We start from the raw sequence: 25,318 nt of genomic DNA, 5'->3' as shown, positions 1-25,318 counted from the left end.
TTTGAAATCGGCGTTTGTGGGTCACATACTAATGACTGACGATATGGTGGTTGCGGGTCGTTGCTGGGGTCTTCACATCAGTCATTCTAGACAGTGCTAATCTGCTGCATCTCTGCGTTGCATTCGCACTGACACTGGCGTTTCGCGGTCTCTCAGGTCTAATAGGGAAGGATACCTGAAGGTCGTGTGTGTATAAATAGTTTATGGATATGTAATGACGATACCAACGTCTCTTGTTAACGAGAGAACAAAGTATAATGACTTGCGTGTCGTGACGAATTGAGTGTATTGTCTGACGTTCGCGGCAATCGATTAGAGTGACTTCTTCTCGCATGCTTGCACCTCAATCTTTCTGCCCTGGTACTTTGCTGCTGAAGGCTATTGGCGACGGAACCTAACCTGCCAACGTGGTCTGCTTGTGGAATGCTCATTGCTTCCAGGTACTAGGAACGCCGGCGTACGGCACAGAGATAGACCCTTGTCGATCGGGGGGTAGTCCGTTGCAGACCAGCAATCACGAGCTGCACAGCTTTCCCAGATGAACCTGTACTTACCACATCTGGTACCTGTACGCCCTGGTTTCCGGGTCCCGTAGACGTCAGCGCTGTCATCGAAGCGGTGACATCCTTGCTGCCGAAGTATTGGGCGACGCATGTGTTCACAAGCCCGGATCCCATTGGCCACGCGACGCTTGTTATGAGCCGCGTGTATTTCCTCGGTAGCGATATGCAGAAGTCTAACGCAGTTCCCCGCGGGTGCAAGACCTTGAGAATATAAAATGGGCCTCTGGCGCTCCCACATTGCTGGGCATCAAGGCTTATCATTGCTTGGTCTTCTTGGTATACTTCTTTGGGCATTGCTGCGAACACTAAGATGCAATTCGCGATAAACACCGCCCACAAGGGTGCACTGCTTGCACTCATTGCAAGCGCTAGAGCTGCGCCGACGACCACCATATCCGCTGCTGAAAATGCAGGTGCAAGCAGTGCGGATGTGTATCCTCCTGCCGGCAGTAAGTTTGGATGGAATTGCGCAGAAAGCGGAGTGCTGATGGCTTGGTTGCGTAGCCGAGGTCAACTCTCAACTCTTCCCGCCCGAGTCTGTAGTCGGCTTCCCTGGACGTGAGTCGCGTACCCTCCTGGATGTTTTGTTCCAGACTAATCTGGATCTCCGTCAGCAACACCAACAGGAGCCGAGCCTAATGCCATTCAGACAGCGCCGTCATATCCCTACAATGATGGCGATGCGTCTTCGTACCCACTCATCAAGCCTCAGCCGCATGGCAGTGGTTCACAGTCGCCAAACTTTGACATCACAAAGTACTGGGGCAACTTGAGTCCCTGGTATTCTGTTCGAAGTGCAGACTATGGTCTTCCTGATGCTAGTCCTCTGATTCCTGATGGTTGCGACATCACGCAAATGCATCTTCTTTACCGTCATGGCGCTCGGTACCCAACTAGTGGTGCAGCGCCTGCGACCTTTGCCCAAAAGATTGCGAATGCTACGAAGACTGGCCTTGCTGTCTCTGGAGAGCTTTCCTTCCTAAGCGACTGGACGTACAAGTTGGGCGCAGAGCTTCTCACGCCATCTGGCCGCAGCATGAACTTCCTACTAGGTGTCGAGTACCGTGAGTTGTATGGTCATTTGCTCAACAACTTCACAGAAGCTGGTACTATCCCGGTCTTCCGAACACAGTCTCAAGATCGTATGGTGAAGACTGCGGAGAACTTCGCTGCCGGCTTCTTTGGCGTGCCTGAGTACATGGACGAAGTCAGCATTGAATTGCTCGTCGAGACTCAAGGTGTCAACAACTCTGGTGCACCCTACGAAATCTGCAACAACTCGAACATTGCCACACGAGGAAGCATCGGCAGCCGTGTCGCGGCACAATTCGCGAACAACGCTTTCAATGCCACTATCGCTCGTCTCCAGTCGCAGGCTAGCGGCATTAACTTTACCTCCACTGATGCCATCGCTATGCTTCAGCTTTGCTCATACGAGACACACGCTCTCGGCTACTCCGCTTTCTGCAATCTGTTTAACGAAGAAGACTTCTTGAATTACGAGTACTATTTTGACCTCTCGTTCTATTACAACAACGGCCCTGGTTCACCTGTCTCGGCAGCGCAAGGCAAAGGCTTTCTTGACGAGTTTATCGCGCGCTTCACTCATCAATATCCTGGGCCCAACTCGGCATTGAATGAGACATTCGACAACTCCTCAACATACTTTCCGCTTAACCAGTCCATCTACGCAGACGCCACCCACGAAGTGGTAGTCCTTGATACGCTCACCGCTTTCAACCTGACAGCTCTGTTCAAAGGTCCACCATTAAATCCTCAAGGCAATCAAGGCCAAAACAGTTTTGTAGCCAGCAAACTGGTACCATTCGCGACGCATTTTACTACACAAGTGCTTTCTTGCCCAGCTATGCAACCATCTAAGCAGATCCGCTTTATTGTGTACGTATCTTCCTTCCTCTTCGAGTTTGATGCGCAACTGACGGTAGTGCTCAGCAATGACGCTGTCGTTCCAATCGACGAATCATACCCGGGCTGCCCAGCTAATCCCAACGGTCTCTGTTCGTTCGACAATGTAGTCGAAGTTTTGCAGAAACGCAGTGCTGAGATCGACTTTGATTATGATTGTTTTGCAAACTATACAGCCGCTCCTGGACAGGATTATAATGGCAGGGCACCAAGGTCTTAGATCATATCGGGAAGCAAAAGCAGCTCTAGAATCAGAAGAAAATGATAATGCAATATAATGCAACGAAACTTGATGGAATTGTCATTCGCGCTCTATCCTCATTGAGGATTCACTCGCTAGTTGCTACGGCGTGCACAGCTATAGAGGGGTAACTGCGCGGCCATGCCAATTATCATGAGCTGTTCTTCACGCTTTTCGTGTATGGTTTGTCCGCAACTTTGGAAGTGGTTCAGCTCTTAATCACCTGCGTTCTCCTTTTGTGCAAGGCATTAGGTGCCTCCGGCTAAGCTAGATATTAGCGACTTCACGCATTCGGGTGTCGTGTTTCTGCAAGATTCTGGTACAGTTCTCCAGTACCTAAGTCGATACCTAAGTTAGTGCCTAGAACTCCAAATAAATCTTCGGCTGCTCCTTGCGCCCCGCACAAAATAGTCATACGGATATGATAGGATCGTTCTCTCCACTGGGTAAGAGGAAGACGAGTCATAGAAGCGGATTATCAGATATCGTGGCGGAGAGTGAGGAGAAAAGTAAGGAGTAGGAAGATGAAGAACAGTTTCTGAAGGATTAGCACATGATGAGACGTTATAACGGGGTTTAAACCAAGTCATGAAGCATTTTTGCTGCTTTCGGAAATGTGATGGGATGCGGAATGTTGAGATTGGGCAAGTTGCCAGCAGAGAAGGACCTGTTAAGTACAGTGTGCTTTTCAGCCACTACGCATAACCCAGCTTCAGATCGCTTGTCAGATCCAGATTGATAGCGAGTATCGAATTAATCACGACAAAGGATGTTATTTCTCTTGATACGACGGTAAGCATGCACAGTGAGCGCAGTGAGTGCTGCACTGGTCGTTGGAGAAGCCGAAAGGCCGTTAAATACCAGTAGATAGCACATACAAGGTCTTAGGTTAATCGGTGCTGTAGACGACTAGAGTGTCTCGTAGATGCTCCGCCACAGCTTGTTCACATGAAGTGGAACGATAAGAAATTGGAACTAAGTACGAAAGTCAAAGTGCTGCCGTTTGCTTCTGCAATACAGGGATATCCTCTTTCCAAATTTAGTCTAGTCCTGACCTGTCTCAGTCGCGAAGTCTCCCAAGAAACTTGGCGGCGTAGTTTCAGCCAGCAAGATGTTCATAGGATTATGGTTCACGATCTGCATAACTTCGTCGCGAATCAACTCATCTGTGCCTGCAAAGACCTTCTCTACCCATAATACACTCTTAACAATTAACATGATATCGTCCCACTCATGTAGCTGCATACCACTCATCAGAATTCCAAGCATGAACACAAATTGGCTTCGTTCTGCAAGGTCTTTGGTCTCGACGGCAGCAGAGTACAGCACCCAAATTAAAAAAGGCTTCAAGTCGTTCCATTCGATCATGTTCTTCGTGAGTACAAGTAGGAGATTGCGAGATATGGCGGCTGTCCATACGGGCGATTGACCAAAATTTCTCCAGAGCGGTGCCAGAAAGAGTAATGTTCCAAGTCTACACACTTCTTCGATGACTATCTCTCTGTCATCGCCGTGATTTAGAGGCCGAATAGCCAACAGGCGGTATATGGTTGGTTCCATCCAACTACCGCTCGTGATCGCTAGCATCAGCTGCTGTTCGTTGAAAGCTCGATCAAGAGAGATCAGTTGTACTACATCATCGAAGATTGTGATAAAGTCGAGCTGCATGGGTAGTACTTGTTTCCATGCAAGGGATACAGCACTACAAGGTCGTGGAGAATTCGGTGGAGATTTGGAGTCTGCTATCCACTGTGGTGGCATAGGAACAATTGGCGAGTGGTCTTGATAGAAGTTTCCTATAAGATCTGCCCTACTCGCATGTCAGTGGGTATTCCAGCTCAATTGTACTCCGTTCAGACCTACCAACTGATTGTGATTCGCAAGTACTCTTTCGCGATGGCATCGTAGCCGCCACGGAGTTCCACTATTCTGACTAATGCGCTACTGTGTTTATGCCAGTCATCGCCAGTGAAGTTTCCCATCAGAGCCTGGGAGATGTCAGCCTCGCCACTGTCATTGTAATACATATTACCCACAAAGTGGATCATGAAAGATACCACGGCACCTATGACCTCGTCACTTAGACGCTTGCTAGGATCATTCATCATCTGGGCGGTATGACCAAGCGCTTTGTTATGATATCTTAGCGCTATGGCATCGTCTTGGGAGGGATAGTATCCGTTGCGTTTCTGGAATAAGAAGTTCTGGGAATTTGACAGCATGTTGTAGAAAGCAGCTGCATCGCTCAGTCCAACGGGGTACCATGAGCCGCGAAGCTGACTAGGATGATTGTTGTCCTCAGTACTGAATACTACATCAAGTCAGGAAAGAGTCTGGCCACAACGGGGAAATGCGCCTACCGTTCGCTAGCAACGCTCGATCGGAGTCATTCAGTTCGATTGGATAAGGATTGAATGGGTCAAGCTGACCGCCACCAAACCGATCAATGTCTACGCGACTTTCGAATGGATTTCGGAATTCAAGGATGATCTCGTTGCGTGCCCTCTTCGCTTTGGGTTTCCTCCTGGCTTTGCCGACCTCAGTCATAGCCAAACGTCGGATGCGAAGTTGGGTTTCTTCATTCTTTAAATCGTCCGGATGTGTGAGGTTCACAAAGTTGAAACTTGGTTTGGTGGAGCGATCCATGGCGGAGAATTGAGGGTCGCGATGGCAGTGCGTCTCCAGACGACTCTGTACTTTTATTTATATACTGGACACAAACGAGCGCGGCGACAACCTTATGTCATCGACAGTACAAATCTAGCGCCATGATAGAGACGGCACTGGGCGAGAGTGTAGTAGAGCTGAAGGTCATGCCGACGGCCTGCAGGGCAATCGCACAAGAGGGGCGTCATATCCAAGGCGGCGACAAGCGAACAGGCCACTCAAAGACTGGCAACACGAAGTCGAACCCCGTCGAAGCGAATACAGAACTCGGTGTCAAACAGAACAATGATGGACGTTACAGTTCGGATCAGCGACTGATGCGCTTCCGGGGGGGGCGTGTGTGAATTAGTAATTGAGTTTACCTGTCAAGCTGGTGAATAAGCAACGAGAGCTGGGCAGCCATGCTCGTCCGTTTGCCTTGATGCAGTTGGTATGACTAATGTTGTGACCGAGTCATCGATGAACAGCACAACCTATTTTGTGATAGGTTGCGGCAAACTACTTGTAAATATGGTGTTGCAAATTGTTCCCATGCTGTCCATGAGCCTCAAAGCAGCGACACCAATCCCTGCATTGTGCGCTGTGACCTTATTCAGCAGCGCCAGCAGCGCCTGGAGATCTCTAGGCGCCAACGCGTACTCCCATTTCCAATTTCACGACTGCGTCGTCTCGATTTCCATTGAGTCTTACTTCCTCCATCAGATCAGGTTCACCAAGCAGTAGCGCCTTAGCTACGATTCTCCAGCTCACCACCTTGTCTTCCTTGATCTCCAATGGTTGCAATATCCATATCCTTAGCGGTATACAACTCACACCAAGCAGATCCACAGGGATTGCGGCTTGGAGCTCCTCAAACACAGCGCCTTCCCAATGTTCGTTGATGTGCGTGCTAGTCATAAGAGCATGACGGCCATCGATCGTGCATTGCAAGCGAACCGTTAGATAGCCAATGTAATACATCGAACGAGGATCGGTTACCCACGTCAGGAAGAGTTTAGCGTCTTCTACATCGAACGCAATCCTTTCCACTATTTCTGCATTTGCATTCCGATGTAGTTGTTCCAAAAATTTCTGAGCTGATACACTCAGCGCTGCGTTCGGCTGAAAATCTTGGTGTCCGCCTTGGTTATAGTTGGGATGCACGACATCACGCTTGGGCTGCTCCCACAGGGCAGCGGTGAATTCAAGGCCATTTTCGATACATATGGCGATGAACTTTCGTCGGCGCTCATCGTACTCGCTGTCTGGCCGTACTGTGAGTGGGCTCACAATGACTCCGTCTGGAGTGTGCCTCAGTGGCTCCGTGGTTTCTATCATTTCGGGAAAAACCCGATTAGCAGTTTCCAATTGTGCATCTTGCTGTCTCAATCCCCAAGGCGCCCTGAGAAAGATCATGTCGAGCTCGATGAACTCCGTAGAGATATGTCGGATGCCCTGCACGCTTCCGAGGATATAATTTGGAATTGTGGTATCCTGAGCAGCAATACTTGGTGATAACCACGTTGTGTTGCCGTCGAGCTTGATCGATTTGCTGTCCATCATACTGAGTGGGTGTGCCTCTCCTGCTGCAAGAGCTAAGAGTGCGCTGACATACAGAATCTTCTCTTTATCGGACGAACCATCGCCATTATAAGCTAAAGCAAGCCCACTAATGTTCAACATGATACTGACCTAAAGATCGGTGTACAAAGTCAGTAGTTGTCTCACGCGAGATTCTACAGAGATGTTACTGACACGGTCTTCGAAATATTGGCATCCTTTCTGTGCAACGCCATTGTGACGAGCCATGATGCTTGGCCTCGACACCTCTCCATTGCGTGTTGTCGGATCTTCACCACTAGTAACATATCCTGTAAGAATCACACTGGTCTTGGCGTGGGTCAGGTCGAAGCCCTGCTCAGCATATAAAAATTCCACCCCCATGGACAAAATAAGGCGGAGGTCTAGCCATTTCACCTTCACAGTGGAGCCATCAGGACCATTCATGACAAAGGTCGCTTCGTGGACATCAAGATGCCTCATAACACTCTGAGGTTCGTTTAAACAGAACTCATGATAGCACCAGGCTCGGTCCCACTACATGAGGTGGGCGCAAAGTCAGTGTACGTCCAAGATACATCTCTAATATATACACGTACCCATCGCGCTTTCTCCACCTTACGCCATACAGACACATAAAGGTGCCTGACATCAGGTTCAGGTACCCAAGATCTTTTGTATCGCATTGCAATACCGGTGCAATCCTTCACAAGTCGCGTTTCTGCCTCGTCCAACGTTACATCTTCCAGCAGAACCAACAACCGGATACACGATCGGTAAATTACGTCCATGGCAGCAACCGATTTCTGTTTATCGAGACTATCCTCCTGGTCGATACAGAGCTGATCAATCCATATCCCCTCGCGAGGATGGTCCTTGTCGCTCAGAATCGCATCTACGAAGGGTTTGCTAAATGGCCAGCAATCGTACGGTTCACAGCCTGGATACGGATAATCTGCTGAGTGCCAGCAGTAAGAGATCGCTACATATTGGCGCACATACAGGCCGTTGTCGAATGATTCTCGAGCATCAGCCGGGAAGATCAGGCGAAACGGGGTATCCAAGATTGTTGTTGACGAACGTTTGGAGAACTGAGCGGCGATATCCGGGCACCATGCTGTCAGGTTTCGAAGAATCAAGTCGGCTTCTTCTGCACTCTCATCAAGCTTGGAGAGACCGTGAGCGAAGATCTCGTCCTTATTTTCTGTCGTCAGTGTCAATTGAAAGATGTTGTCGCTGATGTACTCAATGCTCGCATCCCTGGGGGGTACGGCTGGTTGCGTGTCCATGTTTGTCAGGCAGCTGGAGGTCTTGCGTGTACATAGCTCTGTCGCTTCCTTCGCCATAGACCGTCGATGGTTGCAATGGTGGGGCAAGTCATAAAGAACACCTGAGCCTGCTGAATCCGTATCTAGAGGTGGCTGAATCTACATCAGGTGGCTGGGGAGGGGCCTCAAGTGGACCCATTTGGAGGGTTGACGCTAACACCTATGCAGAGTAGCGCGCCAAGCAATATCATGATAACATCGAAAATTTGCCGTGCTTCTTTTCTGTTTCCTTACGCACCATCAGACAGTTCAAACACCTATCTCATCCGCATCTTTACGTCTTGTATCGATGCGAACCGAGTTTACCTATTGGGTGATTGCGATATAGCGCTGCGGAGAAGGAACCAAGTGCTCCATTAGAGCTGGCTGCGCATTTTTTCGGTTGCGCAGGCGGTGTCATAGGAGCGGTACATGCCCCATCAACCACAATCACCATAGTTTTTCAGCGAATAGCCTTAAGAGCGAGATTTTGCAATGCTGGCTGACCCACCATGCTGATGATAGCATTCAAGCGACGGGAGCAGCAAAAGTTCAATCGTAATTTTGCGCTTTTACAATTGCGTGTCCGTCCAGGTGCTTACATCTCTCGATTGACTTAGGAGCGTACTGCAGTTGCGTTCCGCGTCCAGGCAGATGAGTTGTACATCGTGTTGTCGTCGCGCGCCTACCATGATATACGATCCTAACATTGAAAGGAGATTCGTCTCAGTCATCTCATACAAGTATATAGGCCATCGGTCTATTTCTTCGACTTGTTTGCGAGCTGCGTCGTGATCTAGCGCATAAGGATTTTGAATTCACTTGGGAGCCGCAGATCGGTCTGAAAGAGATACACGGATATAAAAGTATGAACAGAGAAGGGTCGAGGTTCAAGACTTTTGCCTACGTGTATAGACGAGCTCGTGCTCCCCGTTTGTTTACTGAGTGTGTTGTAGTGGGATACATTTGATTGAAGAGAGTCTGTAACGTATAGCTTCTGCAGTAGTCACACACACACCTGCCCTTTTGAAGGAGTACGATACATTTCATTCTTTTTATAGAATTAAACTCGAGAAGGTAGCCACCAAACCCAGTCTCAGACTCTTCAATCTCGCGTTCAAGGATATTGGAGACATAGCTGAGGACGTTGCCCAAGAGCTCTGCGGTTAGAGCCTTGGAGTCGGAGGTTGGAGTCGGGGCTGGCATCGTGGCTAGGCGAGTGTGATTGGATTTGCACGTTGAAAAACGGACATGGCATAGCTATCAAGTACGAGTTTGGTATCACATAACGCGACTGAAATAGTGCTTTCCTTGCAGGCTGCTTAGAAGGTAAGTGACGCTCGCCTAAGTGCATCCAAATTGACAATCGTTACACGCCTTCTTCAGGCAAGCTCCACTTCTCTCCCCCTTCTTTTCAGGATGACTTGTATACAATCAACCTTGGCCATACCCGCTTGACCTTTCGTCTGCTGTTCCGTATCTTTGGCCTCCCAAACATGCTCAATATCACGCATGACTCGTTTCAGGCTCGGAAAGCGCTTTACAGCATACATCTCTTCGAATCGAACACGAACAAAATGCCTCTGAGTGCTATCAATCGCCTCGCAGCCAGCGGTGAAAAGCGGCCAGATGTGTGATGATGTAAGAGGTGAATGTGCATCGACTTGTTGTAGTTGTGATAGACACTGGTTGATGTGCTCCATGCTTATCGGGTTGGGAGCACCTATATCAAGCCAGGTCCGATACAAATATATGAAAGCGGCATGGCGGTAGGCTTCAGCTGTCGAGCTGATATCAGTATTTTCTTGGGTTTCCTCCTGCTTACATGCAACGAAGTCCATAGCTAGCAATGTTTGCTGGATTCGCCGGCCGGTAGTGTTCTCATCTTCCGACAAAGCCGGGCATGTTGGTGATTCTGCCTTTCTCATCTTTATAGCGTGCTGTAGCTGACTGATCTGTGCAACCACCAAAAGCACATTTGCAATGCTTTCTAGCTGTTGTTCTCCTTCGACGGCGGTAAAGCCCGTTTTGTGATCCAACAATGGCTGTGAACCCCTCGAAACAGATGAGAGTATATCATGATATGCGAAAAGACTCATGAGGAATCGGGCATTCGACGAAGCAAGCCAGCCATCTCCTTCATGTCTCGATATCATAGCTTTAGCACCGATCAGATGATTTGCAACGTGAGCTTCATCGTCATCGCCAAATAATCGTGCTGATACCTGCATCATCATAACAGTGGCTAGCGCCGGCTCAGCATCTATCTCTACTGGATCTTGAATCATCTGCTGAAGCTCGCGAATGGCGTTGCGCTGGAAACGGTAGCCTTGTAGGTGTAGCGAAGCATTATTTGAGGTTAATGCGAGGTGATTTGCGGCCATTGAAAGAATCGTTGATCTAAGCGCCGGAGACTCGTAAGCCATAGCTGTCAAGTGTCGCTGAAATGGTGTTGCAACGCCATGTCTAGGTGCTACCGATATCAACGTGGAGAGCTGCTCAACCCAGTAATTAAGGAGCCATCGATCATCTAGGGACAAGCCGTACGACAAACCAGGACTGTTCAGCGGCAATGTAGGCATGGTGTTTGTCGATTCAGGCGATGAGAAGACAAACTCAGGACTTGACAGTGCCATCGGTGTTGATGCAAAGCTGACGATCGATGTCGGGCTGGGCGCTTGGACCTGATCAATGGTCTTCTTCTTCCGACCCTTCCGTGGTGGTTTTGCCAATGTGCTGACGCCGTCGTCTTGCCATTTCAGCTTGATCCCGTAGCCTTTGCAAGTTATCCTCAGTCTTGTGCAACGTCCACAAAAAGGTTTCAGCTCGTCGCACTTGTAGCCAGCTTCCCTACATGTCCAACAACCAGTCCTCGATCTCTTGTGTGTCGCCATCTGGGCGTGTCAAACATCTTCGTTGATACTCTGCTAAAGACACCTCTGAATCGCCATCGTCATCTATGGCATAGTGTGTCGCGGGAGAGGGTGATGTATGGGAATCGGAAGCTGTTCCGTAAATTGTCGAGGATCGAGAGTAACGGGTGGCAAACTGCACACTAACGTTAGCTCCCGCTTTAGTTCTCCTGGGCCGAGGCCTTCGAAGATATTGTTACCAACGCGAACACCAACAACTGTCCTTCCGAAACTTCATATTATAAAAGATCTCGGAATGCCAAACATGAGGTTGTGGTGGCAAGTCTACTAATCAATACTAAGCTTCATCCAGGAACTCTATCTCGCCCTCCTCAAAAGCCCGCACCCATCTGAATACACCCTCTTTTGGATCCATCACACACACGAAATGTGTAACCTCATTGCAAACGGGGTATTGCATTAGCCACTCGGTTAGCTTCTCCGGGCTAATGCCTTTCGCTGCAGTTTGTCCTCGCCTCGTTTTACGATCTTGCTCCTGGCTCCAATCCAGCCACTTCTGCTTCAGACACTGTTTCCGCGCGATGCTTTCGTCAAGCACTTCTTGCATACCCGCATTAAGGAAGTTGTGATTCCGACCCTGATTATGAACGGCATGATTCTGAATGGCTTGTGGGTTGTCTGTAGCCTCCAATGACGCATCATGATTGGTGGTGCTGATGAAAGTCGAAGAGCGTAAAGTTCTCGCACTTTCAAAGTCTTTCTCTAGAACCACTGTTTCTGCCCCCGTGCAGAATATCAGGTATGCTACTGACGTATGCATGTGAGGGATGATGTTGAATAGTTCGGGTGCATCGTATGGTGAAATGGTTGTGGATGTCAGTGTTTCCTCTTCCTGGGCAGACCTTTTGGAAAGCCTTTGTCGTCTTCGAGGTGCGCCTAGTCTAGGTAGGAGACAATCGCGTAACAGGTTGGAGATACTCGGCTTCCGTCCCAGAAGCACCATCAGAGTATTCCAGTAATATCTGATGTTTGGCCCCGACAGTCCGTGGGTATTGTGGTAGGGCCGGAAGTTGAGTGACATGCTCAGTCCATTCCTTACGCCTGTAAGTACACCCACAAACCCCACATAGCCCACAGTCCTTGCTATCACGTCGCCACCTGTTCTGCTAACGTACTCAAACTGTACGATGACCTGCCGTAAAAGAGGCATGGACCAATCCAACGTTCGGAAATGCATCATCGTTGGCTCGACTCTAGGCTCCTTGACCATGACGCCACCGCTTGTGCAGCCCATAAGAAGGTCCAGGAAGACGTTGTAAGCGACGAGTAAATACATGGGAATCCCACATGCCTGACTGATTCCTCTGAGTTCCTCGGTCTGTTCATCGCTATGAAGACGACGCAAGAGCATACGGCCTAAGAGATGGAAGAACCCAATAGGAAGCTTCAAATGCTCTACTGCTTCGTCGTAGAGAACTGGCATCTGACGCAGAGCATGGGCGTAGTCAGTGGCGACTAACACATAGCGCTCACGTGGTGGTAGTGAGAGATCGATGGTGTAGATTGGAGGTGTGCAGTTTACTAAACTTTCTGTATGTTCAGACATGAGGAGGCGAGTTTGACTTGAAGAGGGGTTTGAAGCAAGAGCATAAGATTCAGGTTTGATGCGCGATGTGCGCTGTCTTAACTGAGGAGGCATGATGTGGTTGGGGACAGCGGGTGGTCGCGATCATAGAAGGAAGCCACGTCTGTTATCGAGCGGTTGATCAAAGAGCTATGACTCCAAAGTAGCAACAGTTACCTATACGACGCTTTTGGATTGTTGTCAGATCGCTCTGGCAGACAGATAGGCGCTGATGCCTAATGCTACCAGTCGTAGAAAAGTGGGGAAACGCACATCGTGCCTGGGCAAATACACATTATTTGGCATGCCAGACTACATCAGCCTCAAGTCGATAGACCTAAAGTGAGAGGAGTGTTTAACGATGGTCGGTATACGAGTGCGTGTGGATGCAAACAAACAAATCAAACGCGAAGGCGGACGAGGAAGCTACCCCAGCTTTCCAGCTCGCGATATCCGCACCTCGGCTTCCCCGCGGACGTCCTTAGCCGGCCGCCGCAACAACTAACTATGTCGACGTCGAGCATGTGTACCACCAGATTCGCGTCAATCTCTTTTGACTTGCATCACTTCAATCGTCCCAAGTAGCACGTCGTACCCAACAGCGACTTCACCATGACAACAGCACATCAACCGCCCCCGCTGGCGGACATCCGCGTCCTCGAATTCGCAGGACTCGCTCCAGGTAACCCTAAGCTTGTTTGCCCAGATAAAGCTGTAAGAGTAGCGTCTAATAGCATTCAGGGCCCTTCGCCGGCATGCTCCTAGCAGACTATGGCGCAACAGTCCTCCGCCTCGACCGCGCACCTGCAACCCCGTCCACCGACCAACTAACGCGCCGCAAAACTTCGATATGCGTAAACCTCAAGTCTCCTGCGGGCCTCGCGCTAATCAAGAAGATTGTCGCGAATGTCGACGTTGTAATCGATCCCTTCCGACCCGGCGTGTTGGAGAAGGCCGGTCTCGACCCCGACAAAGTGCTGTTGAAGTTGAATAAGCGGTTAATCGTGGCGCGCATGACCGGCTTCCGTCGAGACGGAAAATACAGTCAAATGGCTGGGCACGACATCAACTACATTGCTGTTTCGGGCGTGTTGAGTATGTTTGGGCGCAAAGGGGAGAGGCCGTATGCACCAGGCAATGTAGTTGGAGATTTTGCGGGAGGCGGCGCCATGTGTTTCATGGGTATAGTGCTGGCACTGCTGGCGAGGGAAAGGAGCGGATTTGGACAAATCGTCGAGGCAAACATGGTGGATGGGAGTGCCATATTGGCGACTATGCCACGATTAGGACTAAAAACGGAGGTCTGGAAAAGGGAGAGGGGAACAAATATGCTCGATGGTGGAGCGCCGTTTTACGATACATACGAGACCAAGGACGGGAAGTACATGGCAGTAGGCGCGATCGAACCACAGTTCTACGCCGCGTTGCTCAAGGGTATGGGCCTTGAGCCGTCGGATCTACCTGGGAATAGAGATGACAAGGCAGATTGGCCAAAACTCAAAGACTTCTTCACATTAGAATTCAAGAAGAAGACGCGCGAGGAGTGGGAGGCTATATTTGACGGTACGGATGCATGTTGCACTCCTGTGCTTACACAGGGTGAGCTCGAGACCCAAGGTTTCGATCAACGGCCGGCTGTAACCTTGAAGTCTACCCCTGGATATGCGATCAAGGACGGTGATGATGGACGATCGGCTGCAGAGGGTCAGGGTATAGGATTGGACGGCAGTGGGTGGAGCGAGAAGGGCTTGAGGCCTGGCCATGGGGGTGAAGATACGTTAAGCACATGGATGGGATGGACAAAGGGGAGGCATTATATCGAAGACCAAGGAGGATTGGTCTGGAAGGATTCTGCAAGGTTATAGCCGTGCTAAACACTTTCTTCCTGATAATCTGCTCACTCTATTGCTTCTCAGGTTGGTACAGGGCCAAAACAGGCTTCATGTCTTCAGTATACACATGTATTCATACAAGCCAAAGTATGTCGTCTCACTACTCTACGCTCTCGCCTTCCTCGCCTTGGGCTTGCTAGTCTTCTTGCCCGCATTCCTGAGTCTCTTCCTCTCCATGTTAGCCTTGATCCTTGTGCTCCTCTTCCGCCACGCTGTCCATCGGTCGCCAGGCACAAACTCCTTGACCTGTACACCCGCTCTCTCTGCCGCACGTCCAATCTGCCAGTTGGCCTCGCGGTACGCGTATCCCTTGCCCTTGGTCAAGGTCAATCCCTTCCTTGTCGCTTCGCGCGGGGTATCGCGGACGCTGCTTGGGCTGCCTGTGCCGTCGCCAACTTGTAGATCGGTTACAACGACTGCATCAGCAGAGGGGTTTGTGGGTGATGTGATGGGAACAGCGAGCATGTTTAGTCGTCTCCGCCTTGCCGCGTTTGGTGGATATGGAAGGGTGTGGTCTTTCTCAAGGGCGACACCAATGTACTGTCTCTTTGGGTGTTTCCTTGGGTCACGGTAGTACCGGACATAACCAGACTCTGTAGCGAAGATGCAGTGATCGCGACCGAATTTGCAGTTCTCGCCGGGAAACCACGCTGTGCCTCGTTGGCGGAAGATGATGTTTCCTGGGATAACATACTCTCCTGCATTGCAGTTAGCCATGCCTGTCTGACAAAACGCCTAGTTGACGAGACACACCTCCACTCTTCTTGGCTCCTAACCGTTTTCCAGGCCCATCTTTTGCTCCGTTGGCTCGTCCTTGGGCCTGATGCGCTGAATGTCTTACGAAGGAGAGGACCGGGGTAGGGGCCGAGGCGCCATTGGCTACGCGGAGGGCATCGAGAACACGGGTAGATGGGGCGATGAACGTCGTCGATGTCGCTAACGATGCGCGGACAGGCGCAAATATTCGTGGGAGCAGCATGGCCGCTCTGGTGCTGAAGAGGCGTGCATCTCAGTCCATTGCGACTTTTCGAGATGCTCGGTGGCCTGTGCGTTCTCCGCACGCCGCCCAACAGCCACACGGTAGGAACACCATCATGCATCCCACATAGAGCACAGTGATTTACGACATATATATTTTGCCTGCATCATCGCATAGGTGACTACACTATGAGCAAGCTCAAGACAGGAACATAACAAGCTAGCACCCAAAACACCTTGCATACCATGGTAGAATGCCAAATCCGGAGAACACACAAGTCTAGCAGCAAGACCGTCCCAGATATGCGCCCATCTACTGCACTTGATTCACAATCTCTTGCGCCTTAGACAAGCTCTCCACCATCTGCTGGCAGTCCTTCCGCCTCTTGACAGTGTACTCTGACTCCTTCAGTAGCTCGTCGAGCTCGTCTGTCTTGTACATGTTGGTGAGAAGCTCGCCTTGCATGTTCTCCTTGGTCCACTGGACAAGGTTCAGCATAATGGCCTTGGGTACCATATCGATCATTGTTCGACGGACAATGTTGAAGTATGAGGTGATCAGTAGTTCTGGATATCGTTAGTCATGTACAAAATCGTCGCCAGGGGAGCCTTACTGATAACTTCAACTTCTTGCGACTCCTTTTCGGAAAGGGTGCCTGAAGCCTTCAGTGTAGGGGGCGGAGGCTCCATAGCTGCCATCTTCTTCTTGTTCTTGCTAGCGAAGAATGATCCAAAGAAGCCACCGCCCTCATTAGGATCGAGCGATGGAGATATCGACCGCGGCGGGACACTAGGTGGGAGTGGCTTTCCAGTCTTGGGGTCTACTTGCTGAGGCCTACTGCTATTGTGTCGCTCGTGTACAATCGCCATAGCACGCGAACCGTTGATGAAGTCAGGGTGACCAGTGTTGATGTAGACCGACTCCATAGCGACAAGATCCTTTACGAGCTTGTTGGTGGGCTCCATGGCCTTCTTAAAGAAGCTAACAACGACCTGGTGCAGCTTCTCTTTCAATCCTGGGTATCTGCGGAAAGCGTTTTTGTTGAGAAGTTGGCTGAGAATCCTTATCAACTCATCATAGACGAGACTGACACACTTCAAGCTAGGTTCTTCTAGTCGCTTGATTTGCTGCTTCACAATGAGTTCGAAAGCAGTAGTACCAACGAACAGCGCGGGGGATGAACCAGACGAGTTGTAGAGAACGGTCCGGATGTCCATGTCTTTGACCTGATCGAAGGGATCAACGGCCTTTACACCGTTGGCGTACAATTCGTGGTAGACGAAAGAGATACGGGCTCCACCTGAAAGTTCAACTGCGGAAAGCTCTTGGTTGTTGCCCTCTAGCACTCCCCGGTATTCGTTGGTGAATTCTGTAATCATGTTTAGGACAATGTTGGAGCTGTTGCCGAGCATGGAGTTGCCCAGCGAAGAAAGTTCTGCCTGATATTTTTGTAGCGACGAAGCGATGCGAGCTTTGATATCGGGAAGAGTTTGTTTGATGTGCATCATAAGGATCTGTAGCTGTTAGCTGTTGACTGCCCAAGTACACAAGAGCTTGAACCTACCAAATTCAGCTTCCGTGCCAAGTAAGGTGTACCGCAGTATGCTGCCTTGTTGCGGTATGCCTTGTGGTTCTCGAAATATTGCCTCTCGTGCTCGAGCGCGTATGAGATGGCCTTTTTGTTCTCGATGTCCCTCTGTCCTCGGTTGACAACTGGTACATAGCCCAACCGCAATGGGATAATGCGACCGGCGAGAATGTCTACGACGTCGGTTCCTTCGTCCATCAGATCTACCTTGGTCAACACACCAATGGTTCGTTGTCCCTCAGGGTCTACTTCACGAGCCAGCTTCAGACCGTCAGAGTTGGCCAAATCGGTGTTCGCAGCGGTGACAGCGAGAATGATGGCATTGGGCTTGCTGATCTGCTTGAGAACCATCTCTCGGATCTGACGTTCGATATCCCTTGGCTGATCTCCAACAGGCACCTTTGTTAGACCGGGCAAGTCAACCAGCGTGAGCGTGAGGACGTTTGGCGAGTATATCCTCAAGTTGATGGGTGCGGGCGAGATACCAGCATTTCGACCAGTCTTGGACTCCGTCTCCCTTACAATCTCGTCCCGTATCTTGCTGAAGTCGTGGAACTTCTGGCCAGGAATGTGCAGGAACTCGCCCCACTCGTCGGAATTGTTCTCCTGGTCTGTTGTCTTTGCTCCTTCGGTAGTGCCGTTCGGTTGCGAGGATGTGCGGTTGATGAGCTGGAGAATGAGTGGTCTTCGAGTAACGATACCAGTCCCTCGGGGCAGACTGTAGAGCTACCGTCAGTATATTCCGCTCACGCCTTGATGCAGTTGCGAACACTCACAAGTCTCTCCCAACAATGTTCTCAAGCACTGAACTCTTTCCGCTGGACTGCGATCCTACGACAGCGATCTGAGGCAAGTCTATGGGATTTTGGACCTAACTTAGGCATCAGTACGGGTGTTTGGGCTTGGGTTGCAGACAGTTGCGCGCGAGTGGGCGGAAGGGAGCGACGTACTCCGACTGTGGTGAAGACATCCTGGAGCTTGTTTACGAGAGTGATCAGCCCGGGGTCGTTCACGTTGATGCTGGACACCTGTTATCTTTCCGCAATGCGAGGGGCTGTTCCAGACATGTGCGTACGCATTTGGGTTTGTCGCCATGGTCGGCGAAGCGTGAGTGGAGGTTGTTTGAATACGCTCAGTGTTCGCGGATAACCGTGTATACGGGTGTAGGTGGTATCAAAGTTGTTGGAGGCGAAAGTGTCTGAGATCCGGGGTTGTTGCTTGCGGGTTGCGTAGCTGCTGCAAGTGCCAACGTCGGAGAGAGCCCAAGCTTCGATACGCCACACGACTCAGCCCCACGAAATGCGACTTTGGCATTTTCTCGACATGCGTACGTCACCAAACTGTCAGATGCATCACATGGGAGATGCGCTCAATCACTCCGATACGCCACTTTTATTCACATGGAGCTATCTCGACACTCCCAGTACAACGATGTCGGGGCAGGCGCACATGATGCGCATTGTGGTCACAAGACGCGAAACAGCGTCGTCAGCGGTTCAGGCAGCAGTATTGGTATCTTGGTACAATTCGCATTCTATAATCATGGAGATATACTAGACAGACGCGCTATGGGAAAATCACCTTCAAGCACACACATTTACTCGTCGACAACCGATGCAAACTTGTCGGTCATCTTCTGTAGAAGTTCTTCGTACTGTTTGAACATTAGCATTTATACGATAACAACAGTTGACTGAACTTACCTTCTTGGTGACCTTCTCCTGGCCGTCGCTGGGCAGCTCGAACTTCATCGAACGGAGCTGGCTCTGGATCTCCGAGGTCGCGTCGCGGACCTTGGGCCATGCATGCCCTTGGGAGACAGCCTTCTGAGCCTCGTCGTGGAATGCCATCATGTTCTTCATCATCCATTCAGTCTTCCACAGCGGACAGAACTGGTCGTAGTCTGAGTAACCGTTTTGTTGCAAGAAGTCCTCCTTGAGTAGTGTAGCAACGTCAAGCGTAATCTTGTCACCGTCACCCAGAGCTGATTTACCGACAAGTTGCACAACTTGGTCGAGGTCGTCTGAAGTGGTCAGAAGCTCCTTGATGCGATCGCGCAGACGGGGGAACTCGGGGTTGTTCTTGGCGTAGTACTTGTCGAGCGGGGTTGTGTACTTGCTGTAACTGATCGATGTGTTGACAGACGGGAAATGCTTTCGCTGAGCAAGCTTCTTGTCGAGACCCCAGAAGACCTGCACAATGTTGAGGGTACTAGTAGTGACGGGATCCGAGAAGTCGCCACCTGGAGGGCTGACAGCACCGACAATAGACACACTGCCGAAACGCTCAGGGCTACCCAGAGCCTGGACGCGACCAGCACGCTCGTAGAAAGACGCAAGCTTAGCACCAAGGTAAGCAGGGAAACCTTGGTCAGCAGGCATCTCTCCGAGACGTCCGGAAATCTCACGAAGAGCCTCAGCCCATCGCGACGACGAGTCAGCCATCATAGCTACGTCCTTACCCTGGTCGCGGAAGTACCTAAAGATTGGAGTACGAAGTCAGTGCCTGTTTCACATGCAGTTCGTACAGGAAATATTACGTACTCGGCGACTGTGATACCAGTATAGATGGAGGCTTCACGGGCAGCCACAGGCATGTTGGAGGTGTTGGCGATGAGTGTTGTTCGCTTCATGATAGGCTCCTTCTTGCCATTGACATCGATGGTAAGTTCTGGGAAGTCCATCAGGACTTCAGCCATCTCGTTTCCTCGCTCACCGCATCCAACGTAAACGATAATGTCACTGTTGGAGAACTTGGATAGAGACTGGGAAATGACAGTCTTGCCGCATCCAAAAGCGCCTGGGATGCACACGGTACCACCCTGGACACTGGGGAACAAAGAGTCGAGGACACGTTGACCGACAATGAGTGGCTGGTCGGACGACAACTTCTCGTTGGATGGACGGGGCACCCGTACGGGCCACTTGTGCATCATGCTGTACTCGGTCTTGGTGCCGTTGAAGTCAAGCTCCAGGATCTTCTCGTCAACGGTGTAGCTACCCTTCTCGGCGATGCGGGTGATGGTACCCTTGGCACGGGGAGGCAGCAGAACCCTATGTTCGCTGAGGAGACTGTTCTCGAAGACAGTACCAAAGACGTCACCACCAGTGATGTGGTCTCCAACCTTTAGGGAACCGGGTGTAAACTCCCACTTCTTCTTGCGGTCGAGAGCAGGCAAGTTGATGCCGCGGGGAATGTAAATGCTGTTCGCGTCGTCGGCAATACCCTTGAGGGGACGCTGGATACCATCGTAGATGGTTTCCATAAGACCGGGACCAAGCTCGACAGACAATGGCTGTCCGGTCCTGTATACGGGGTCGCCTACAGTTACACCAGCTATGCGATATTAGCCACGTCCTGCCGTGTGTATGTGTGTGTGGTGTGCGTACCAGTCTCTTCGTAGACCTGGATGGTGGCCTTGTCGGCTTCGATTCGAATGACCTCACCAACGAGGTTGTCGTGACCAACACGAACCTAGACGAGTCAGCATTCTCCCATCTCAGCGCATTTCAATCAACATACAAGCTCGTACATAGCACATCCGATCATGTTCTCGGCAATGATGACAGGGCTGGGTGGATCAGTATGCGACTCGAGCACTGTACAGTGGTGACGTACCCAGAAATGGAGTAGATGGCGCCTACACAGAGTTAGCGATGTCTTCCAACAGACTTTGCACATGTGCGTAGAGTGCTCGAGCTTACCATGCTCCTCGCCCTCCGACTTCTGCTCCTGCTTCTTCTGTTGCTTCTGCGCCCACGAATTAGCTGCATGCGCCACATGCCCCTCGATAGCTGATGCTGCTTACAGGAGGCATCTTGTCTACCGGTGTGTCTTTCTCGTCGTCACTGGCTTCTTGTAGGGTGATATGAGGTGGCGGCGGCTGGGTGGGAAGCTCGCCTCGTGGTGATATCAGCGGGCTCGCGGGAAGCGGTATTCGGTGTGGCTCAACGTCGTCGGGGCCGGCGGCGGGGTGAGCTCCAGATATCGAGATCTGGTCAATGTTCTTCTTCTGAACAAGATCGTACAAAGATGGCCGTGTTCGCAAACGAGGACGCAGACCGAGTTGCATTCAATCGTTGTTGGATGCAGGTTGAGGTTGAGCACGGCCGACAAGCTAAGCTGCCGCGCTAGCGCCTGGTGGGGGCATTCCTTGTCATCTGCCTGCGAGCTCTCCAGAGTCGTGGAGAAATATGACATTCATCGTGTCCTTGGACACTGCAATGCCCCAAGGCACGTAACTGACCTATCTTCTCTTGTCATGACAGCATATTGGTAGCGCAACAATGTATCAAGCTGCGATGTTGACATACGTCATAGCAGAAGCTACATCCCGTCTTCGGTAAGCTATATTGTGTTTCGCTTGCTACTCCCCAGCCTCTCCATCTCTTTGGCCGTGGCAACCCGCGGAGGGAACCCATTCGTCGCAACCAGAGTGTCTCGCCGCCTGTTACCTCGGCAGTTTTGCAGGTCATCATCTGTGCCTCTGCGAAGTACATGTAGCCCAGTCCAGGTTCTGCAAGTCTTTGCATCTTCTGCAGCTGAAGGACTGCTCCGAGATGAAAGCCGGAAGGAAGCGCGTGAAGAGCAGCGATGCACGGATAACTGCGACATTGACTTCGATTTCTGAAAGGATCATGGCGTAGCGAGGTTAGTCGCCAGATGGCAGAGGATAGTCTGGGCAAGTATAAGCTGCAAACGATCAGCGTACGGAGCGTGACGAGCATCACTTATCTTCAGCATAGCGGAAAGATAGGGTGATTCAAAACTTCCTCGCCTGGAACCATCGCCATGGATACTGCACTCTACATTTCTGTCAGCCTCCCACCCTCTAGGAAGATTCGAGTGAGCATCTTGCTTCCGGCGACCAACACCGTGAAGCCGATAGACAACATCTACGACGATTAGATCAAGGCAAGGGCGGTGAAGGTCACGGTAGAAACCAGGGTCTCGTGGCGTATGCCCGCAGTCGCTTTGAATTTGAGGACGAACCAACTTGGAGATTGGTCATGCATGTTGAAGATGAGGAGACGTGTGTTCAGGTGAAACTTGAAGTGGGCGCATTCGAGCGTTTGCACAACAGCCAGGCAGTGCAGTAGTTGTGGTCTCAAGAAGGGTCCTAATCAGCTAGTCGCCTTTACCTGACGAAAATGCAAACCAGGGCTGGACGGAATCTTTGTGCAACAAGGGGCATTGTGGTTGTGGTTGCTATGATCGGTAGACCCACCGAGGTCTTCTACCAACCATATTCCCATATGAATCTTAGATCCTAGTACAATGCGTGCGGATATGAAAAAAAGAATGCCGTTAAGCAATATTCTTCCCACCGAATTGAAGAACATGCCACAATTGAATCTTGACATACTCAAACAGACGAGTGGGATACAATGACAATGATCACCAACCCAGACCATGAGACAGGTGTTATGTTGGAATGTGGTTCACTAGTGGAATCGGCACGTGCTGAACCAGACATGCGATATGTGTGGAAATCACTTAGAACAGCCACTAGATCCTACTATGAGATTATCCCGTTTGAGGATAGTAACCGTGCATACTGTAACGCTCACGGAAAGTGAATACTGCGTAGGCGCCTTGCGCTCAAGTCGCAGTTGTAACAAACATACAGAAGCCTTGCGACCATCGCAAAACTGCTTAGTGCTGGTTTTACTGTTAGCAGTATGAGTAGTAGGCCATCATTGACTCCATAACATTCATAGGCCACGTGTTGTATAACGCCAAGAGCAACAATTGTATCCAATATTCTAGCGCGATTATGTGATTGAAGGTGAATAGGTTAACAGATGGAAGATCGGACCGATTCATCAGGTGGCTTGAAGAACAGGTGCTGTCAGATGTCGCATCCGGACACTATTTGAGCCGCCTGCGCTTGTGAATTTACCTGAGGCGTCATCTCCTAGTGCCACACGGGATCATGGAAACTTAAATAGCTAGAAGATCTACTTGAACTTAGCTGGACTGAGGTGCATCGGATATCGGGTATGAAAGTTGCCGATACTATGCGGGTACAGATATCGATACTGAAGATGGAATTAATGGCAGTGGATATTCAATTGCACCTTAGTTTCTTTGTATGATTTGTTCCCCAACTTTATGGTGGCATGGGGCCGATGCTAACAGATAAGACATTCGCGATTCGACACACGTATACGTTGCTCTTCAGACTGATTCAACAACCTTACTGGCACTGTACAGTTGTGGAGACTGAGTCCCAGCTGGCACACACTTTGCTGCACAGTAATTTGTCACCGCAGACTGCTTTAGTCCGACGTTTCTGTAGGAGCAAACCTGTGGTGGCTGCCTGAGTGGAGCCTTACCCGGCTGGGTGAACATGTGATAAGCGGTGTGCGCTGTGGGGAGATACCCGTATGTGTTATTGCCTTACGTGCTTTTGTTTACAAGAGCCAAACAAACAAGCGATCATGACGATGAGAATTTATTCAGAGACTCGTGTTTTCGAGCAGACGGTTGGGCTTGCTAACAGACGAGAGATGTGGCACGTCGTTAGGGTCGAGATGTCTCCATATTCGATGTCGTGTCAAAATCCTAAAGAAGTGTGCTCGTGCAACCGAGGGCTTGCGATCAGCGACAATACGAACGGTTGAGGCGCTTTAGACGCGAGGCGTGGGTTTGCTGGCGGACCGAGCTCATGAGCATCTACAGGTGTACGCGAGATTTGCATAGATGTCGCTAAAGTCGCGTTTCGAGGAGGTGAGACCGGAGGAACTAGTGGCCGTTAGCGTCGATTACGTATGTGGGATTTGGAATTAACACCACCAGATGGCCGGTAAGTCACAAATCATTCTCGCATATGCGCCCGATGAAATTGGCGTTTCCCGACTCTCTGGGATTTGTCAAACAACATACGATTTTCTACCTCGTGGCATCTAGCACCCCGGAACCCAGAGCAGGCACATCCCTGGTCGCCGTGTTGCTATTGGGTAGACGATGCTTCGCGACGATCTCCCGCTCAACCTCTGCGTACCTGCTCACTGATTGTCGTGTCATTGACGGCACCAACAAGGTTACCTTTCTTATCATCATGTCGGAGGCATGAATGTCTCGGAGGGGCAATTTGGCGAAGCCGCCATCCTGCAAGCCCTAGTCGTAATCGTGCCGGAGCACGTTTCGGAGTTCAGAGTCGCAACTCGACTTTGGAAATTTGTTATTTTCGTATCTCGTTTGACAAATTATTGCGAGATCATATATGGGTTGCCAGATCCCTCTTTTCCAACATAACAACATGTCTTCTCGTGCTCCAAGCTCAACCGGCTCTCAACCATCCTCTACCCCTTCTCCAAGAATCATGGCCTCTGTCGCCACTCACCAGTCGTCGCACCCCTTCTTGACGCCCGCGCACGCATCCAACATATCGACATGGACATCTTCATTGCCCAGACATCAGTCGTATTCGTCTCCACAATCCGAATCCGAGGCTCAATCTCGCGAAGCTGCCATCGAGGCTTACCGTCAGCTAAAAGCCGCACTCTTCTCGAAAGCTATGGATCCCAGCATGCCTAGACCTACTTGAGCATTTTGTGGCGGAGCGATTTCTTGTGGCATATCACAGACTATACCAAACGTACTACTGAGACGACTTATCCTTAACGACCAATGGCGTCATACGCCACCTTCTACGGCATGACACTGGAGGCTGGAACCTCAAACGATACCCCAATAGCATAGAGCGGCGCTGGCTTTAACGATGGAATACTGAAGATCTGGGGCTCCGCACGTGGCAATGATGCCATGTAATTAGTTTGAACCCATCCTCGATGGACATGATGGCCGGCACATATCCAAGATTCAAGGTGTAGTGTGACGCTAGATCATCACTACTGTTAATTCACGGCTTTTTAAGAGTTCTCGAACGTCCCATTGCGCGTCATTGCACGTTGTGTGAGCCTGGCCCCTTTCAACGTCCGTCTCTTTTACGCCTTGTTCAAATCCATGGGTGCTATGCTGCCCTGCTTTTGTGTGACCAGGGAAGTGATGTGTAGCTCAGTCCATGCCGTATTAATGGTTGCCCAAGTTGCAGACCAGGGCACGAACGCCTGCTAAAAACGGTGCCGAGAGGAACCCTGTTCGATGGCTCGGG

At 50.5% G+C, this 25,318-nt stretch overlaps 9 protein-coding genes across 9 annotated transcripts; 2 read left to right on the top strand and 7 right to left on the bottom strand.

Moving 5' to 3' along the window:
• The first annotated feature begins 821 nt into the window (after nt 1–821).
• CC77DRAFT_1018362 (phosphoglycerate mutase-like protein) lies at nt 822–2,848 on the top strand. Its single transcript, XM_018524603.1, has 4 exons — nt 822–1,012; nt 1,068–1,121; nt 1,178–2,462; nt 2,517–2,848. The coding sequence occupies exons 1-4, from the start codon at nt 874–876 to the stop codon at nt 2,707–2,709; spliced, it is 1,671 nt and encodes a 556-aa protein (XP_018387746.1). The 5' UTR covers nt 822–873; the 3' UTR covers nt 2,710–2,848.
• An 811-nt stretch (nt 2,849–3,659) lies between these two features.
• Nucleotides 3,660–5,697, bottom strand: CC77DRAFT_725777 (hypothetical protein). Its single transcript, XM_018532923.1, has 3 exons — nt 5,091–5,697; nt 4,594–5,041; nt 3,660–4,540 (listed from the first exon to the last, which is right to left on the bottom strand). Exons 1-3 carry the CDS (start codon nt 5,374–5,376, stop codon nt 3,775–3,777), a joined length of 1,500 nt encoding a protein of 499 aa, XP_018387745.1. The 5' UTR covers nt 5,377–5,697; the 3' UTR covers nt 3,660–3,774.
• A 321-nt stretch (nt 5,698–6,018) lies between these two features.
• On the bottom strand, nt 6,019–8,225 carry CC77DRAFT_930820 (hypothetical protein; the record flags this gene model as incomplete). The annotated part of the gene is made up of 3 exons (XM_018534183.1): nt 6,019–7,068; nt 7,132–7,473; nt 7,536–8,225. The coding sequence occupies 3 exons, from the start codon at nt 8,223–8,225 to the stop codon at nt 6,019–6,021; spliced, it is 2,082 nt and encodes a 693-aa protein (XP_018387744.1).
• A 1,312-nt stretch (nt 8,226–9,537) lies between these two features.
• CC77DRAFT_725718 (hypothetical protein) lies at nt 9,538–11,345 on the bottom strand. The gene has a single exon (XM_018532922.1). The coding sequence runs from the start codon at nt 11,135–11,137 to the stop codon at nt 9,626–9,628; it is 1,512 nt and encodes a 503-aa protein (XP_018387743.1). The 5' UTR covers nt 11,138–11,345; the 3' UTR covers nt 9,538–9,625.
• Nucleotides 11,346–11,453: 108 nt separating this feature from the next.
• CC77DRAFT_1029459 (hypothetical protein) lies at nt 11,454–12,722 on the bottom strand (the record flags this gene model as incomplete). Its single annotated transcript, XM_018526515.1, has 1 exon — nt 11,454–12,722. One exon carries the CDS (start codon nt 12,720–12,722, stop codon nt 11,454–11,456), a length of 1,269 nt encoding a protein of 422 aa, XP_018387742.1.
• A 331-nt stretch (nt 12,723–13,053) lies between these two features.
• Nucleotides 13,054–14,734, top strand: CC77DRAFT_1018360 (CoA-transferase family III). The gene is made up of 2 exons (XM_018524602.1): nt 13,054–13,422; nt 13,482–14,734. Exons 1-2 carry the CDS (start codon nt 13,353–13,355, stop codon nt 14,603–14,605), a joined length of 1,194 nt encoding a protein of 397 aa, XP_018387741.1. The 5' UTR covers nt 13,054–13,352; the 3' UTR covers nt 14,606–14,734.
• On the bottom strand, nt 14,556–15,629 carry CC77DRAFT_1048404 (hypothetical protein). The gene is made up of 2 exons (XM_018527532.1): nt 15,386–15,629; nt 14,556–15,330 (listed from the first exon to the last, which is right to left on the bottom strand). The coding sequence occupies exons 1-2, from the start codon at nt 15,609–15,611 to the stop codon at nt 14,738–14,740; spliced, it is 819 nt and encodes a 272-aa protein (XP_018387740.1). The 5' UTR covers nt 15,612–15,629; the 3' UTR covers nt 14,556–14,737.
• A 125-nt stretch (nt 15,630–15,754) lies between these two features.
• On the bottom strand, nt 15,755–18,579 carry CC77DRAFT_1018358 (putative vacuolar dynamin-like GTPase VpsA). The gene is made up of 6 exons (XM_018524601.1): nt 18,275–18,579; nt 18,150–18,219; nt 17,976–18,070; nt 17,176–17,917; nt 16,225–17,125; nt 15,755–16,177 (listed from the first exon to the last, which is right to left on the bottom strand). Exons 1-6 carry the CDS (start codon nt 18,292–18,294, stop codon nt 15,924–15,926), a joined length of 2,082 nt encoding a protein of 693 aa, XP_018387739.1. The 5' UTR covers nt 18,295–18,579; the 3' UTR covers nt 15,755–15,923.
• Nucleotides 18,580–18,796: 217 nt separating this feature from the next.
• Nucleotides 18,797–21,271, bottom strand: CC77DRAFT_1059230 (V-type ATPase; the record flags this gene model as incomplete). Its single annotated transcript, XM_018528212.1, has 8 exons — nt 18,797–18,853; nt 18,903–19,677; nt 19,743–20,535; nt 20,589–20,673; nt 20,722–20,770; nt 20,818–20,839; nt 20,904–20,949; nt 21,008–21,271. 8 exons carry the CDS (start codon nt 21,269–21,271, stop codon nt 18,797–18,799), a joined length of 2,091 nt encoding a protein of 696 aa, XP_018387738.1.
• Nucleotides 21,272–25,318: the final 4,047 nt, after the last annotated feature.

Source organism: Alternaria alternata (assembly GCF_001642055.1).
Source record: "Alternaria alternata strain SRC1lrK2f unplaced genomic scaffold CC77scaffold_6, whole genome shotgun sequence".
NCBI lineage: Eukaryota > Fungi > Ascomycota > Dothideomycetes > Pleosporales > Pleosporaceae > Alternaria > Alternaria alternata.
This window is presented reverse-complemented; position numbering and strand designations above follow the sequence as displayed.